Source organism: Entelurus aequoreus, linkage group LG11 (assembly GCF_033978785.1).
Source record: "Entelurus aequoreus isolate RoL-2023_Sb linkage group LG11, RoL_Eaeq_v1.1, whole genome shotgun sequence".
NCBI classification, from domain to species: Eukaryota; Metazoa; Chordata; class Actinopteri; order Syngnathiformes; family Syngnathidae; genus Entelurus; species Entelurus aequoreus.
Genome location: NC_084741.1, coordinates 16,955,120 through 16,969,682, shown reverse-complemented (window position 1 = coordinate 16,969,682; position 14,563 = coordinate 16,955,120). Strand labels below are relative to the sequence as shown.

Here is a 14,563-nt window from a genome sequence, read left to right as displayed (position 1 = left end):
TAATCTAATCACCTGTTGTCTTTAACAATAAGCAGCCGGGAGCAGGAGGGGAGAGAGGATACGGACGTGACTGAAAAGTCACGTTCTACTGGAGAGAAAACTTTTTGTGAAAACATTATTATTAAAACCTTGTTAAAACCTGCACGCTCGGCTCATGTGCCGGGTATGACAGTGGGACCGCTAGGAAGCCACTTCCACAATGACTAGGGTTGTCCCCATACCAATTTTTTGGTTCCGGTACCAAAATGCATTTTGATACTTTTCGATACTTTTTTACATAAAGGGGACCACAAAAATATGGCATTATTGGCTTTATTTTAACAAAAAAACCAAAAACAATAAAAGTAATATAGATCAATTTACAACAAAAAAGAATAACTTTACTATCATTGTTTTTAGTCTGTATCAGAAAACACTCAAAGTGCATCAATTGACTTAAAAAAAAAGGAATAAATAAATTATATATATATATATATATATATATATATATATATATATATATATATATATATATATATATATATATATATATATATATATATATATATGTTATCCTGATACAAATATTTTATTAAAGTACCGGTATTTCCGTACTTTTCGGTACTTTTCTAAAAAAAAGGGGACCACAAAAAAATGCCATTATTGGCTTTATTTTAACAACAAAAAAACAATAAAAGTAATATAGATCAATTTACAACAAAAAATAATAACGTTACTATCATATTTTTAGTCTGTATGAGAAAACACTTAAAGTGCATCAATTTGCCTGAAAAACAAATAAGGAAAAATAAATAAATACATTTAAAAAAAAAATATATATATATATATATATATATATATATATATATATATATATATATATTAGTGTTGTCATGATACAAATATTTTATTAAAGTACCGGTATGTCGGTACTTTTCGGTACTTTTCTAAAAAAAAAAAGGGGACCAGAAAAAAATGCCATTATTGGCTTTATTTTAACAACAAAAAAACAATAAAAGTAATATAGATCAATTTACAACAAAAAATAATAACTTTACTATCATATTTTTAGTCTGTATGAGAAAACACTTAAAGTGCATCAATTTGCCTGAAAAACAAATAAGGAAAAATAAATAAATACATTTAAAAAATATATATATATATATATTAGTGTTGTCCTGATACAAATATTTTATTAAAGTACCGGTATTTCTGTACTTTTCGGTTCTTTTCTAAATAAAGGGGACCACAAATAATTTCATTATTGTCTTTATTTTAACAAGAAAATCTTAGGGTGCATGAAACATATGTTTCTTATTACAAGTTTGTCCTTAAATAAAATAGTGAACATACTAGACAACTTGTCTTTTAGTAGTAAGTAAACAAACAAAGGCTCCTAATTAGTCAGTTGACATATTCAGTAACATATTGTGTCATTTATACACCTATTATTTTGTACACATTATTAAGGACAAGTGGTAGAAAATGAATTATTAATCTACTTGTTCATTTAATAATACTATCTACTTACTTTCTCTTTTAACATGTTCTATCTACACTTCTGTTAAAATGTAATAATCACTTATTCTTCTGTTGTTTTGATACTTTACATTAGTTTTGCATGATACCACACATTTAGGTATCGATCCGATACCAAGTCGTTACAGGATCATACATTGGTCATATTCAAAGTCGTCATGTGTCCAGGGACGTATTTCCTGAGTTTATAAACATAACATGAATATTTTTTAAAAAGGAAAAAAGATTTTGTGATGATAAAAAGTATCAAGGAATCATAGTAATATCGACTAGATACGCTCTTGTACTTGGTATCATTACAGTGGATGTCAGGTGTAGATCCACCCATGGCGTTTGTTTACATTGTGACGCCGGTGAGCTATTGTATCCTCCTACGGTGTGTAGTGAAGCATGTTTAGCTATTCCTCGTCCTCTTTTGTGCCATTTAATAGTTTGTGACGTGTATTTTCAGCCGTCCGGCGGCGAGAAGGTGACCAGGGAGGGCTGGGTGAAGATCGACACCATCGCCGCCGACAAGAGCTTTTCCAAGGTGGAGCCGAGCTCGCCACACCAGTACCAGGACAAGCGATACAGTCGCGTCAACGTCAAGACGCGCAGCTTCGCCCCGCTCACACGCAACGGGTAAAACTTGACCGTTCCACATGTGCGTGGTAAAAGCTTGTACGTATGATCACAGTTTATTCACATCATACAAAGTGCAATCATGGAATAAAATGCAAAACTGCTTAATTTTTGCGTAAAAAGCTTGAACAATTTTTAAACTGAAATCTGCAAGCAGGTAATTGTCCGATAATTACAAATTCTTAATTACAAAATACAAATGATAATGTTTAATACTTATAAAATTATACATAATGTTTATTTATGGAAGGTCCAAATTAAATAAATACATCTTTAAATAATTCCTTAAATGTTCAATAATTATTATTTATCCTAAAGCCATACATGTAGTAATTTAATGTAAAATTACATTTAATTATTTAAATATTCACTTAATCATCGATTGCATCATTTCATTATTTTAATAATTATTTAATCATTTATTATTTATACATTATAGTAGTTTTTGTATGTGTAAGTAATATGCAACAATAACTATTTGATACTTTATATTGACAAATGTGCTATTTCACACTGCGATATTGTTCAATTATTACTTGTGTCTAGCTTGTGCGCTACAGTTTGCTTAGCTGTTGTGTAGCTGCAAGGTCCTAGTAGCCTATAGCCGAGCATGTTTACCTTTTGGAAATACTTTTAGTAAAATGCAAATTTAGATGTTAAGTCGCTCTAAACTCGCCGCAGGACTGCTTGTATCGCGCATGGTATCGCACGTTTGACATGCAAGCCGATACCATTTCTTTATTCGATGATGTCGGACCGATATCAGTATCCAAAAACAACATTTTGATAATTATGTTATAAGAAAAAGTATTTATGTGAAATTCCATTTGATATTTTTATTGCAGTTGAAAAGTTTTGGGTCAGATAAAAAATGACGCAAAATTTTTGAGAATTTTGGGGATCATATAAATATGAATAAGTCCATTCATTTGAATTGGAGTTTTCGAGAAATTTCGGGAAAAACAGGAGTTTTTTGAGATGATTATTGTCCATTTTTTTTTATAAAACCAAAGTTAGAACAATTAAAATAGGAATTTAAAAAAGTAAAGTAAAATAATCCTGCTTAATTTTGCTCAAAAATACATAGAATATGCTTGAAATTTTTTTTAATAAATATTAAGTTTGACTATTGTTCATAAAAAGTGTTATCATTTTTTTTTTAAATAAAAACAAAATTAGTACAATTAAACATTTAAAAAACAACAACATTAAATTAAATATGATAATTAATTAACCCTGCCTAACTTTGGTCAAAAATATGTAAAATATGCTTGAAAAAATTATAAGAAATATTAAGGATGATTATTGTTCATAAAGAATGTTATCATATATTTAAAATAAAAATAAAAACACAATTGGTACAATTTAAAAAATTATAAAAAATAATAAAAATGAAATAAAAAATTGTAAAAAATTAATTATGTTTAATTTTGGTCAAAAATACGTAGACCACGTTAAAAAAAACAACAATAAATAAAGTCGGGTTCTGGATGATTATTGTCCATTTTTTTATTCAACCAAAATCTGAACAATTAAAATAGGAATTTTCGGTCAAAACTGGATTTTTTTGAAAATGTAGATAAAACAATAATTGTCCTAGACTATATGAATGGGTTGATGTTGGAATTCTCTGAAACGGTTGAAAAATGTTGACATAGTAACAATTCTGAAAATTCCCGGAATTTTTTGAACTTGGAAACTGGTTTTATGATTGGTCCAAAGGGAGTGGAGTGTGTGGATGTTGGAACGGTTCAAATCGGATGAGAAATGTGGGATATGCAGTCAATTATATATTTCCCATTCATTGTCAATGGGAAGAAAATTACTGGAAATTCCAGGTAAACTGTGAAGTTTGTGAAAGGGACAACATGTTTTGCGTTCGATATAGTGGAATAGTAGTGTGGGTTGATGGTTGACATTGTAGAACTATGACTACGTCCAATCATACATATATATATATATATATATATATATATATATATATATATATATATATATATATATATATATATATATATATATATATATATATATATATATATATATATATATATATATATATATATATATATATATATATATATATATACATACATACATACATACATACATACATACATACATACATACATACATACATACATACATACATACATACATATATATATATATATATATATATATATATATATATATATATATATATATATATATATATATATATATATATATATATATATATATATATATATATATATATATATGTATATATATATGTATATATATATATACATACATACATATATATATATATATATATATATATATATATATATGTATATATATATATATACATACATACATATATATATATATATATATATATATACATATATACATACATACATACATACATACATATATATATATATATATATATATATATATATATATATATATATATATCCATCCATCCATCTTCTTCCGCTTATCCGAGGTCGGGTCGCGGGGGCAGCAGCTTAAGCAGGGAAGCCCAGACTTCCCTCTCCCCAGCCACTTCGTCCAGCTCCTCCCGGGGGATCCCGAGGCGTTCCCAGGCCAGCCGGGAGACATAGTCTTCCCAACGTGTCCTGGGTCTTCCCCGTGGCCTCCTACCGGTCGGACGTGCCCTAAACACCTCCCTAGGGAGGCGTTCGGGTGGCATCCTGACCAGATGCCCGAACCACCTCATCTGGCTCCTCTCGATGTGGAGGAGCAGCGGCTTTACTTTGAGCGCCCCCCGGATGGCAGAGCTTCTCACCCTATCTCTAAGGGAGAGCCCCGCCATCCGGCGGAGGAAACTCATTTCGGCCGCTTGTACCCGTGATCTTGTCCTTTCGGTCATAACCCAAAGCTCATGACCATAGGTGAGGATGGGAACGTAAATCGACCGGTAAATTGAGAGCTTTGCCTTTCGGCTCAGCTCCTTCTTCACCACAACGGATCGATACAGCGTCCGCATTACTGAAGACGCCGCACCGATCCGCCTGTCGATCTCACGATCCACTCTTCCCTCACTCGTGAACAAGACTCCGATGTACTTGAACTCCTCCACTTATATGTACATGTATACATACATATATATATATATATATATATATATATATATATATATATATATATATATATATATATATATATATATATATATATATATATATGTATACATACATATATATATATATATATATATATATATATATATATATATATATATATATATATATATATATATATATATATATATATATTATATATATTCATACATACATATATATATAAATACATATATATGCATACATGTATATGCATACATACATATATATATATATATATATATATATATATATATATATATATATATATAAATATATATATAATTGTATTTTATTTTTTAAATAAAAACAAAATGAGGTGGCGACTTGTCCAGGGTGTACCCCGCCTTCCGCCCGATTGTAGCTGAGATAGGCACAAGCGCCCCCCGCGACCCCAAAAGGGAATAAGCGGTTGAAAATGGATGGATGGATGGAAAATTAGTACAATTAAAACAAATTAATAAAGATAGAGAAAATGAAATGAAAAGTCATAATAAATTAACCCTGCTTAATTTTGGTCAAAAATACGTAGAACACGTTAAAAAAAAACAATAATAGAGTAGAGTTCTGGATGATTATTGTCCATTTTTAATAAAACCAAAATTACAACATTTAAAATAAGAATTAAACAAAAGTACAAAAATGGAATAACCCTGCTAAATTTTGGTAAAAAATACGTAGAATACGCTTGAAATTATTACAATAAATAATAGGGATGACTATTGTTCATAAACAGTATTATCATTTTTTTTTTTAATTTTATTTTTTTTTTTTTATTGCAATTAAACGTTTAAAAAAACAAAACATTAAATGAAATATGATAATGAATTAACCCTGCGTAATTTTGGTCTACAATACGTAGAACACGTTCAAAAATAATAAAAATAAATAAAGTAGGGTTCTGGATTATTATTGTGCAATTTTTTTTTTTTTGCATAAAAATAAAATTCTAACAATTTAAAATAAGAATGGCAAAAAAAAGTAAAACAATTAAATAATCCTAGTTAATTTTGATCAAAAATATGTACAATATGCTTGTAAAAAATTAAAGAAATAAACAGTGTTATCATAAATGTATATATATATTTTCAAATAAAAACACAATTAGTACAATTAAAACAAATACAATAAAAATAATAAAAAGAAATACAAAATTATAAACTAACCCTGTTTAATTTGGGCCAAAAATACGGAGAACATGCTTAAAAAAAATAACAATAAATACAGTAGGGTTTTGTATGATTGTCAATTTTTGTTCATAAAACCAAAATTAGAACAATTAAAATAAGAATGGAAAACAATGTAAAAAAATAATTAATCCTGCTTAATTTTGGTCAAAAATACGTAGAATATGCTTGCAAAATATTTAAGAAATATTAGGAATGACTATTGTTCATTAACAGTATTATCATATATATATATATATATATATATATATATATATATATATATATATATATTTTTTTTTTTAATTTTATTTATTTTTAAAAAAATTGTACAATTAAAACAAATTAATGAAAACAAAAATGAATTGAAAAATTATAAAAAATTAACCCTGCTTAATTTTGATCAAAAATACATAGAACACGTTAAAAAACAAAAACAATAATAGAGTAGGGTTCTGGATTAAAATAAGGATTTAAAAAAAGTACAAAAATGGAATAACCCTGCTTAATTTTGGTCAAAAATACGTAGAATATGCTTGAAAATATTATTATTATCATACATTTTTTTTAAAATATAAACAAAATTAGTACAATTAAAAAAAATATTAAAAAAATAAATGAACTTCAAAATGATAATAAATTAAATTTGTCCAAAAATACTGTATGTAGAACACGCTTGGAAGGAAATAACAATACATAGAGTAGTGTTCTGGATGAATATTGTCCGTTTTTTTTTCATAAAACCAAAATTAGAACAATTAAAATAAGAATATAAAAAAAGTAAATACATGTAATAGTCCTGCTTAAGTTGGTCAAAAATACGTAGAATATGCTTGAAAAAAATTCAAAAAATATTAGAGATTACTATTGTTTATAAACAGTGTTATCATATTGTCATATTTTTTATAACTACAAAATTAGTACAATTATTTTAAAAAAGAATACAAATATAAAAAATGAAAAAAATAAAAAAAAGTAGAATAAAGTAACCCTGCTTAATTTTGGTAAAAAATACATAGAACACACTTGAAAAAATTAAAATAAATATTAGGGATGCCTATTGTTCATAAACAGTGTTATCATAATTTTTTTTAATATAAAAACAAAATTATAACATTTAGAAATAATAAGAAAAATAAAATAAAATAACTTGAAAATAGACTGATTATTATCCATTAACAGTGTTATTATATTATCACATAAAAAATACAAATGAAAAAGAATAATTAAATAAATAGAAAACAAATAAAACACAGTTATCATATTTACAATCTCAGTCTGACCGTGTTGTTTCCCCGCCTAGATTCGTCCTGGCGGTGGTGGACAGCGGCGCCTGCGTTTCCCTCATAGGGGTGTCGGTCTTTTACCGCCGCTGTCCCGCCACCAACCTCCACTTGGCGTCCTACCCGGCCACGCCGTCAGGGGTGGAAACCACGTCCCTGGTGGCCGTGAACGGCACGTGCGTGACCCACAGCCAGGCCGCGGCGGGCGGCAAGCCTCGCATGCACTGCAACGCGGAAGGCGAGTGGATGGTGGCGGTCGGCGGCTGCGTCTGCGACGGCGGCTACCAACCCAACGACAACGGCTCCGCTTGCTTGGGTAAGACGGGCTGATTTCAAAATCACTTTTCTTCACTCAATGTGGTTACTGTTGACAAAGTCAGGGAGTTTGGGTCTGAATACAGGAAAGCTTTGAGAGCAAAGTAAAATTATTCAAACAAGAGCCAATAGTAGTTTTTGTTTTTGTTTACCTATTGTGCACTAGACACTTTATTTTGTCAATGGGATAGACTCCAGCCAACCCCGAGAGGGACAAGCGGTAGGAAAAATGGATGAATGGATGGATAAAAACACGTCACTTTTAAAAGGCACACACTCTGCTTTCATGAAACGTCGTTTAACTTAATAAGCTTGATATTGTCTTTTTTTAAAGTAATACAATAATTACTTTCCCTAGTAACTCATTAGATTTAGCAAAGAGTAAATATGTTACTAATTCGATAAATTTTTTGGCAAAGTAATGAGTAACTATAATTATTTTATTTTTTTAAGTAATTCATTTATTATATAATTAATATATTAAAATTAATATATTATATATATATATATATATATATATTTAAAAAAAAAATAATAATATATATATATATATATATATATATATATATATATATATATATATATATATATATATATATATATATATATTATATATATATATATATATATTTTTTTTAAAATAAATATATTATATATATTAATATTAATATATTATATAATTAATATATTGTTCATATAATAATAATTTAAAAATAAATAAATAATAATAAGTATTATTTATTAAATTATATATTTATAAATATGTAAATAATAATAATTATAAAGTATTGCAATAATGATTTGAATATCTTGGTATTGCACAATAACAAGGTATCTTTAGGGACCAGTTTATCCATCCATCCATTTTTCTACCGCTTGTCCTTTTTTGGGGTCGCAGGGGGTGCTGGAGCCTATTCCAAGTTGAATTAAAACATAATTGTATACAAGGTATATATTCAATTGTTTACATTGCTGACAAACCAACATACGTATCGCCGCTGCGGGATGATATCAGTACTCATCGTCATAAAGCATAAGAGATGAGCTACAGAGATGGAGACATGGGGGGGGGGGGGGGGGGTCGAGTCCTGGTGAAAGCCATGTGACACATTTGGGTCATGGCGACGTGATGGCCACTCGTCCGTGAGCAAATGACGGAAAAGTGCGGGGCGCGGAGAGAAAATGCAGCAAGCAAAAATGAAGATTGAATAATCCTGATGCAACGTTGTCGCCAAGCATAATTGTTAGCATGTTAGCATTAATATACAAATTATTAGCATGTGTGCATTAATATACACTTTAGCATGTATAGAACAAAATGATTGATAAAAAAACATTGTTTAAATACATTTTTATATATATATATATATATATATATATACATATATATATATATATATATACATATATATATATATATATATATATATATATATATATATATATATGTATATATATATATATATATATATATATATATATATATGTATATATATATATATATATATATGTATATATATATATATATATATATATATATATATATATATATATATATATATATATATATATATATATATATATATATATATATATATTCTTTAGTTCAGGAAAAAACACGAAGGCAATTGTATCCCTGCAAGCTTGTTTTGTAGGTTTCCCTGCTCTTCAGGGGATTGTTCCTTTGTTTTTTTCCTGAAATCCCCTCAAGAGCAGGCTTGTAGGGATGAAATAGCTTCCATGTTTGTTCCTGACCTAACAAATATATACTGTATGTATGTATATATATATATATATATATATATATATATATATATATATATATATATATATATATATATATATATATATATATATATATATATATATACTGTATATATATATATATATATATATATATATATATATATATATATATATATATATATATATACTGTATATATATATATATATATATATATATATATATCAGTATATATATTCTTTTGTTCTTGTTTACAGACTCAGTGAGAAAGTTTCTGCATACAGCAAGGCTTTGTGTAACATTTAGCTATGTCCTCCGGTGATAATACTACTTGTAAGAAACATGCTTCTTTTGCATAATGAAAATTATGATTATTAGCTGAGGAGGAGCGGCTCCACACTGCGTATGAACACACACGTAACCCAAAATAAAGTATCAGCCAAAGCTTTGAACAGAAATGGTCCGATACTAGTTTGTGCATCCCTACTAAAAAAAAAGGCTACCGAAGGGTTAATGTTCTGATTATTCCCGTTTTTTTTTTCAGGCATGAAGAGTGATCAAAAATACATGGCTGACATTAAGGCAGAAAGAAAGTAAAACAAAAATAAAATAAAAAAGTCACACTTGAATTATTCATACAAGAGTTTATCGCCAGCAAGTAGAGCAGAACATTTGTTAACTGAGCGCTTTGGTGTGTCGTGCAGCAACTTATTGCAGCATCTTTTTAAAGAAGACATGTTTTTTTAAATTTTTTATTTACACACAGATTTAAAAAAAATAAATTAATTAAAACAATTTAAAAAAAAAGAAAAAAAAAGATACATTTTGTTGTGGTTTAATTAGCACTATTTGTATTTATGTCATGTGACCAAAGACTTGCCGGTAAATAATTAGCATAAAGTAAGAACATTTTCCATACCCTTTTTCCTCATTAGGTTCACAAGCAAGCTGGTTTTTTTTTCAGCAAACACTAGGCTCTCCAAGTACCACAGTAGCGTAGTAGCCATAAGTAATCATAAAAAGCCAAAAAAAAAGGTTTTATTTAACAAGTACCGCATTTTCTTAACTATAGACCGCACCGGTATATAAGCCGTGCCCACTAAATTTTAGAAGAAAAATATGTTTCCATACATCGGGGGCGGTACCTCTGGATTGGCAGACCGGGGTGGTGGTTCCTCTCTTTAAGAAGGGGAACCAGAGGGTGTGTTCCAACTATCGTGGGATCACACTATTCAGCCTTCCCGGTAAGGTCTATTCAGGTGTACTGGAGAGGAGGCTACGCCGGATAGTCCAACCTCGGATCCAGGAGGAACAGTGTGGTTTTCGTCCTGGTCGTGGAACGGTAGACCAGCTCTATACTCTCGGCAGGGTCCTTGAGGGTGCATGGGAGTTTGCCCAACCATGGTGGTTCCTCTCTTTAAGAAGGGGAACCGGAGGGTGTGTTCCAACTATCGTGGGATCACACTCCTCAGCCTTCCCGGTAAGGTCTATTCAGGTGTACTGGAGAGGAGGCTACGCCGGATAGTCAAACCTCGAATCCAGGAGGAACAGTGTGGTTTTTAGTCTTGGTCGTGGATTGGTAGACCATCTCTATACTCTCGGCAGGGTCCTTGAGGGTGCATGGGAGTTTGCCCAACCAGTCTACATGTGCTTTGTGGACTTGGAGAAGGCATTCGACCATGTCCCTCTGGAAGTCCTGCTCAGAGAGTATGGGGTATCGGACTGTCTGATTGTGGTGGTCCGCTCCCTGTATGATCAGTGCCAGAGTTTGGTCCGCATTGCCGGCAGTAAGTCGGACACGTTTCCAGTGAGGGTTGGACTCCGCCAAGGCTGCCCTTTGTCACCGATTCTGTTCATAACTTTTATGGACAGAATTTCTAGGCGCAGTCAGGGCGTTGAGGGGATCCGGTTTGGTGGCTGCAGGATTAGGTCTCTGCTTTTCGCAGATGATGTGGTCTCGATGGCTTCATCTGGCCAGGATCTTCAACTCTCGCTGGATCAGTTCGCAGCTGAGTGTGAAGCGACTGGGATGAGAATCAGCACCTCCAAGTCCGAGTCCATGGTTCTTGCCCGGGAAAGGGTGGAGTGCCATCTCCGGGTTGGGGAGGAGATCTTGCCCCAAGTGGAGGAGTTCAAGTACCTCGGAGTCTTGTTCACGAGTGAGGGAAGAGTGGATGGTGAGATCGACAGGCGGATCGGTGCGGCGTCTTCAGTAATGCGGACGCTGTATCGATCCGTTGTGGTGAAGAAGGAGCTGAGCCGGAAGGCAAAGCTCTCAATTTACAGGGCTATCTACGTTCCCATCCTCACCTATGGTCATGAGCTTTGGGTTATGACTGAAAGGACAAGATCATGGGTACAAGCGGCCCAAATAAGTTTCCTCCACCGGGTGGCGGGTCTCTCCCTTAGAGATAGGGTGAGAAGCTCTGCCATCCGGGGGGAGCTCAAAGTAAAGCCGCTGCTCCTCCACATCGAGAGGAGCCAGATGAGGTGGTTATTATTATTATTATTATTATTATCATTATTATTATCATTATTATTATCATAATTTTTTATCATTATTATTATCATTAATATTCTTAGTATTATTCTTAGTATTATTCTTAGTATTATTCTTAGTATTATTATTATCATTATTATCATTTTTATTATCATTGTTATTATTATGATTATCATTACCCTTATTATTATTATTATCATTGTTATTATCATTAATATTATCATTATTGTTATTATTATTATCATTATTATAAATATTATTATCATCATTAATATGAATATCATTATCATCATTATTATCATTGTTATTATTATGATATCAGTATCCTTATTATTATTATCATTGTGATTATCATTATCATTATTATTATTATTATTATTATTATTATTATTATTATTAATGATATTAATGATAATATTATTATCATTATTATCATTATTATTATTGTTATTATTATAATGATCATTATCCTTATTATTATTATCATTGTGATTATCATTAATATTATCATTATAATTATTGTTACTGTTATTATTATTATCATTAATATTACTATCATTATTATCATTATTATTATCATTGTTATAATTATAATTATCATTATCCTTATTATTATTATCATTCTGATTATCATTAATATTATCATTATTATTATTACTATTATTATTATTATTATTATCATTATCATTAATATTATTATCATTATTAGTATTATCATTATTATTATTATCATTGTGATTATCATTAATATTATCATTATTAGTATTACTATTATTATTATTTTTATTATTATCATTAATATTATTATCATTATTATCATAATTGTTATCATTGTTATTATTATAATAATCATTATCCTTATTATTATTATCATTGTGATTATCATTAATATTATCATTATAATTATTGTTACTGTTATTATTATTATCATTAATATTACTATCATTATTATCATTTTATTATCATTGTTATAATTATAATGATCATTATCCTTATTATTATTATCATTGTGATTATCATTAATATTATCATTATTATTATTACTATTATTATTATTATCATTATCATTAATATTATTATCATTATTAGTATTATCATTAATATTATTATCATTGTGATTATCATTAATATTATCATTATTAGTATTACTATTAATATTATTTTTATTATTATCATTAATATTCTTATCATTATTATCATAATTCTTATCATTGTTATTATTATAATTATCATTATCCTTATTATTATTATCATTGTTATTATCATTAATATTATTATAATTATTATCATTGTTATTATTATTAAATATTAAAGGGACAAGCGGTAGAAAATGGATGGACGGATGGATTATTATTAATTAATTTGAATAAACAGGATATTGTCTAAATCAAAAACGATACAGATAACCGATCAACTTATTCATATGTTTTATTTTTATTTTTTATTTTTATACAATTTGTGCACATGCACCGTTCTCTGCTACGGGCTTCCAAAACATTGTCCCTCGCGATGCTGGCGGTTCAAGTGGTTTGAAGGTTTGATGTGTTGGAGCGTGATGTTTTTTTTTGTTTGTTTTTTTTTCCCGAAAATCGCACACAAAATGTCTTTCTCCGAAAAAAAAAAATGACCAAGTCCCAAACGATCGCCGCCATGTTTGTTCACAATGAGCTCAGGGGAGGTTTATGACAACAAAGGAGCGCTCGATTTGCCCACCCTAACCCGCCTACATCACAGTCCCGTACAGGTAATCTCCCATTATTTGAGAATTTTTCTTTTTTTTTTTGCCGACATGCAAACTTTTTTTTTTCTTTAAAAAAATGCATGTAATAAGTTGAGTTTGAAAATGAAAAAGTATTTGTGTGGACTAAAACACGTGCAAACTAGATAGCACACGCAAAGCTGATCTACTCAATTTTTTTAGTGAGCGGAATAGGGGGCGTGTCTTCATGACTATGTAGAATATATGCTGATCATCAAAATGTTCACAACACTGGGAGGAGAAAATGCAAAAAAAATAAATTATTAGCACATGCAGAGTGATTTATCAAAACTGAAACTGTTTTGCGGGATTGCTTTTTTAGTGCAAACTGGCACTTGTGCAGAAATACCTTGCTTTTAAACATGGACTGAACAAATACAAATAAAATAGTCATATTGTCTATTCAGCAATATCATTTTATAATTGTATACATTCTGGATGACTTAAGGGGCTGATTAAATGTAAAAAAAAAATAGAAAAAAATAATGTAGCTCATAATTTGATGCATTGACATTTGTTAACA

At 29.5% G+C, this 14,563-nt stretch overlaps 1 protein-coding gene across 1 annotated transcript in view; it reads left to right on the top strand.

The window, feature by feature from the left end:
* The window catches only part of LOC133659834 (ephrin type-B receptor 5-like), a 121,568-nt gene that overhangs the window by 76,266 nt on the left and 30,739 nt on the right, over positions 1-14,563 (top strand). Inside the window, exons 4-5 of the mRNA XM_062062620.1 lie at positions 1,970-2,139; positions 7,743-8,038. Of these exons, the coding sequence (XP_061918604.1) occupies positions 1,970-2,139; positions 7,743-8,038 (466 nt within the window). The remainder of the gene's footprint in view (positions 1-1,969; positions 2,140-7,742; positions 8,039-14,563) is intronic.